Source organism: Antrostomus carolinensis, unplaced genomic scaffold, assembly GCF_000700745.2.
Source record: "Antrostomus carolinensis isolate BGI_N321 unplaced genomic scaffold, ASM70074v2 Scaffold55999, whole genome shotgun sequence".
Classification (NCBI taxonomy): Eukaryota; Metazoa; Chordata; class Aves; order Caprimulgiformes; family Caprimulgidae; genus Antrostomus; species Antrostomus carolinensis.
The window spans coordinates 3,932-8,847 of NW_010341707.1; the positions used below are offsets into that span (position 1 = coordinate 3,932).

Here is a 4,916-nt window from a genome sequence, read left to right on the forward strand (position 1 = left end):
CACATTTCTGACATACACAGGAGAAAGGGTGGTGAGGTGAAATAGGAGCTTGGACCATGTGAAAAGAGAGGGATCAGTCTGGAACGTGACAAGAAAGCGAATGTTGTTAAACATGGTGCTGTTCCTTAAAATCTCCAGAGAAACTAAAGTTCCTGTGCCTTTTGGGCTATGGAAAAGGTGCCCAAGACAGGCCGTGTATCACAGAACATTTGAAGTAGGACAGCAGAAAACTGCCATGAATCCTGCTTTGAGTCTAGGACAGGACAGATAAAGGTGTAGAGACTCACCACCACTCTCACATTACACAAGTAGGCTCAAACACAAGACATCACTCAGCACCAACGTCAATTTAATTCTTCCCTCTTCAGGACAGGAACAGGGCAGATACAGCCCTGGGGTTACATGAGCAAGCAGAAAGAGGGCTAAGGGACAAACTGCGCTGGGAAATCCCAGCTAAACATGCAGGCAACAGAACCACTCTACTCAAGACAGCCCAGACCTAGGTGGAGGAGCGTAGTTCTTCTGACTCACTGAGGTGCAGTCCACTCAGCTGCCCAAAGCTGCAACCCAAAGGACAGGTCCAGGAAAACAAAACCAAGTCTTCTTCCTGCTGTTCTGTCCAGTTCCTAAGAGGCAGCAGGTTATTATGGCCCTATGCAGCCCCAAAAGTAGTGAAGGAAGCAAGTCCAAGTTTGTGAAACTACAGGGTCAATGCAACAGCTTTGGCTGTTGTGTTCAATACAGCACTGGAAACCACTGGAATGTCTCTGGCTACTCTCTGAAAGGGCGGCATGTTGGGTCCTTCCAATGTGTCCAGGATACCTGCAGGGAACAGGAAAAAAGGGGAGAGTGGCAAGAGTTAGTTCAGATGCAAATGACATGTTTCTTCTTGCTTTTGTTTCTAGCCAGGTTGTGGCTGATGGTGGCAGGGCCCAAGACATGTGAAGCACTGGAAAGCAATGGGAGGAGACATCTAGCCCCCAAAATGAACAGCAGTAAACACCTCCATCCAGAGACCACAGGGTACAGGTCAGAGCTTGTCCTCGAGGCAGGGAAACTGCATGTTCCCAAGAGGAACACAGAACCTTTCAGCTTGAGGGTACCAGACCCAGTTCCCTGCCATGTGACCCGAATGCAGACATTGCCAGGGATACTGCTTTTCTGAGGTAGCTTGATAAAATCTTCTCCCTCCTGATCCCAGCACAGACCCTGCTCTGAGACCAATTCTTTGCTTTCATCCCGAGACACACTTGCAGACTCACACCAGGGACTGCAGCTGGGGGTGCAATGTGGAATTTTGGTTGCTGCCATGTGGAATTTTTATTGCTGCAATGCAAACACAGCCCCTGCTTGGCAGGAAACAGGCATACCAATGCAGGTGTCCTCCAGTTCCTGTCACTGACCTTCTCCGGCCTGATAATCAGTCTTGGAGATCTGGCTACCTAAACTCAGAAACAGGCTTGGGGTTTTTTTTTAATTAAAAAAAAAAAAAAAAAAAAAAAAGGAGTACCTGAGTATGTACAGCCTGGTAAGTGGCACTGACTGTGGAAGATGCAGCTTCTGCTGCTATCAGTGTTATACAACACAAGATAAAAAAGGTATTACACAAAGAAGGAAGGAGACTTATGACACATTTCCTGACAGAGAAAAGCAACCTGACCAGCAAGATTCAGGAAGGGACCGGACATCTGCATGCAAGAACAGTCAGTGCTGTAACACTTCACTTGTGGGGAAAGAATAAGCATCCTGCTTCACAACTTAGGTGTTAAGTACTGTAAGTACTAAAACTCAGTGCACGGAGACCACCCCACATCTATGTGCTGCCCTACTTTGACAGCTTCCTCTAATAAAGCTCCTGCTAGTCACTCTTGGGTTGCAAACTGGCACAGATGCCCTCAGGTCAGACCCAAACTGTCCATCCTTTCTTTCAGAGAGAACAAAAAGCAGCTCCTCTTCCCCTACATCTAACAGGATAAGTTTTCATAAATCCTTTGCTTACCTTCTACCACCTTGTGATAAGCAAAGTGCAGATAGAGGAGGAAGAGCATATGCAGAGCAGCAAGGGTCCCGCACAGGATGAGCCGCTGGGTGTGCCCCACGGTGCGCGACACCAACACAGCAACCTAGGAGAGACGTGGAGATTACAGATGAGGTAGCTGCTACCCGAGCCTCTGGCATTGCAGACAGGAGCACACAGGCGGATGGGCCAAGCAGCAAGAGCCACTGGAAACACGGCTCAGAGCCTCTTCTGCAGTTTGCATCACCAAATTCAGAGTATATCTGAACAAAGTAATCTGAAAAACTTTGTTTCTCGTAGGTGAGCCTTGCCCAGACTTGTCAAGAGTTCAGGATGCTCAGGCATGGCTCTCCACAGCAGCAGGGGCTGTAAAGGAGCAAACCTCCTGCAGCTGTGAGAATGTGTGAGGATATTAAGCCAACTGTCACCTCCACACACTAGTAGCCAAATGGCCCAGGAGCATCAAGCTGTTCTTCACAGCAGCCTGAGTGGCTGTGACATGAACTGTGAGGCCCAAGGAACAGAAAGCAAACAACACTTCCCTCCCTTTTTTTGGTCCCCAGAAGAGCAGGGCCCCAGGCTGCCTGTCCCTTACCATTCGTAGTGTGGAGAGTCCACCGACACCCAACCAGAAGATATAGAAGAGGGAGTGGAAGTGGATATTATAGGTGACAAAGAGAGTGATGCAGTGTCCAAAAAGGCCATAGCCCTAACAAAACAAAAACGTCCATGTTACAAGTGTCAGTCCCACACAAAGGGGCATTGACCAAGAGCAGGAGCAGCCCATTCCTCCAACCATTCACCAAGGCAGAGCTTCACAAACCACTCTGTCAGTGCCAAAGAGTCAACCAGCACAACAATTTTAACAGCAGCTCACAGGAGGACAACCTGTCTGAAGAATTCAGAGGGATGTCAGAGATTGCAACAACCTGAGAAACAGGAAAGAGCCTCTGATTTCAGAGAAATGGGCATCTCCTGTTTTTTTTACCACCAGGCTCTCAGATCAGGAAACGCAAGGCAGGAGACCTGCACAAAGGAACTGCCTCTTGGTGCTGTTGCTGTGCCAGGACAGGTCAGAAAAGCATGCTGGAATTCCAGGTTGTCCCCGTGCGGTCACCTAGGACCACCGATTTACAAGGACTTTTCCCATTCTCTGGGAAGAGCTCACAGGCCACCCTTGTGCTGGGACACCGTGCAGCCATCCCACACCTTGGGGCATCCCCATCCATACATACCAGCAGTGACAGCATCTGCACCATCGTGATTTGGGCGTTGCACAGATATGCCAGGAAATAGATGAAAGAGGAGACGCCCAACCAGTATCCGAAGCAAGTGCCAATGGCCGTGCCCATCAGTGTGCCTTCCCTCTGTGAAGACAGTGTCAGGATGAGGACTCCTCCAAGAAGTGACCTGGCAGCACCGAAATTCCACCAAAGGATCTTCCTAGAGCCTTTCCAGGCATTATCAAATAGCTGGCTAGCAGCATCCAGGGTGCCACATGACCTATACCCCAGCTCTCCCAGCAGCAGAGCATCAAGACTTTCTGATGCATCCTTCCTCCCACCCCCAAACCAACAGGGGTTTCCTCAAATCCATCTGCTTTTCAGCAAGATGCTATTCAGTCATGGAAGAAGTTTCCTCACCCCTTGTCATCATACCAATCCAGAGCCAAGTCAAACCACAACTTATCACTGAGACTCGACGTACAATGATGGTGTCCGAGGTCTTCATCCCATGCAAAAGGATGGCCACCAGCGTGAAAACCAGCATGAGGGGTCCATAAAGCTCGCCTGCAATCTTCTATAGAAGGAGACAGATCAGGGAAGGTTTGGTTAGTGCTCCTGAATACCAGGCTCCTCACCCCAAGCAATGCAAGAAGTGTCTTGGATAAAGTTTATCATCTATCCACCTGAGAAGTAAGAGCAAGGCCATTGCTGGCAAGAACCACACAGAACAGGTTGCATGATGAGGAGTCAAAGTGGTGTTAAAGAGGGTGCAGAAATGGGGTAAGTGAGGTCTAGAGGCCTAGAACTGTACTTGTGCTAAAGGCAGCTGAATGGAGTTTGGAACAACCATGAGAAAGGGCTTTCTGACATTTTCAGGGAGATGAACGCCTAACAAACTCAATTAGCCCGTTTTATTGAGAACCGAAGTTTTACAAGGTGTCCATGGGACACTCACTTGGGCCATGGAGTCTGATTCAGCAAAAGGGAACTCACCTGTGGAAAATTAATCATCTTCACGGGAATCATGGACTCCAGCAGTCTGCATCACAGCAAAGCAGGGAATGACATCAGGATCAGGAAGGACAAGAAGATAGTTAACAAAACACTTCAAAAGTAAAACATTCCATACACCCATCACCAGTGTTTTCTGCTGTGCTCACAGGTCTTGGGGGACAGATTCCTTCTGAAGGGTCACATAAGGTAACTACAGGAGGAAAATCTTACTGTCCAGGGTTAACTTTGCTGGGGGTATTCAATGAAAACGTTTAGAGATCCACTCAGGGATGAGAGATCATTGACAGAAGAGCAGGAAGGAAAGGCACCTTTCTTCATCCAGCCTCACAAAACTTTGCCTTGTTGGACTCAGCCTTGTTGCCAACCCAACAGAAGCCACATAACACAACTGAATAGTAACAGGCTGAAGATGCCCCCAAAGCCCTTTGTTCTGCCCTGAGCAGCAGTGCTGGGTGACAGGTGACAGGGCTGTCAGCCCACCTGTGGGGCCTCACTAAGGACACTGGGACAAAGCACAGTGTGTTTCCCCACATCTGAGCCTTGCTGCCAGCCCAGCCCAGCTTGCTCGCTGTGTGGGGTGCAGCCAGCCTCCCCCAGGCCCCTCGGTGGAGATGGCCAGGCCGGGCCCTGCCCACCTGGTGCGCACTTGGACGGGCTCC

General features: G+C 49.4%; 1 protein-coding gene across 1 annotated transcript; it reads right to left on the reverse strand.

Annotated features, from left to right (window-relative positions):
* Window positions 1-231: 231 nt before the first annotated feature.
* YIPF3 (Yip1 domain family member 3) lies at window positions 232-4,910 on the reverse strand. The gene is made up of 7 exons (XM_010176523.2): window positions 4,893-4,910; window positions 4,237-4,282; window positions 3,725-3,817; window positions 3,253-3,384; window positions 2,613-2,726; window positions 2,000-2,123; window positions 232-822 (listed from the first exon to the last, which is right to left on the reverse strand). The coding sequence occupies exons 2-7, from the start codon at window positions 4,267-4,269 to the stop codon at window positions 701-703; spliced, it is 618 nt and encodes a 205-aa protein (XP_010174825.2). The 5' UTR covers window positions 4,270-4,282; window positions 4,893-4,910; the 3' UTR covers window positions 232-700.
* Window positions 4,911-4,916: the final 6 nt, after the last annotated feature.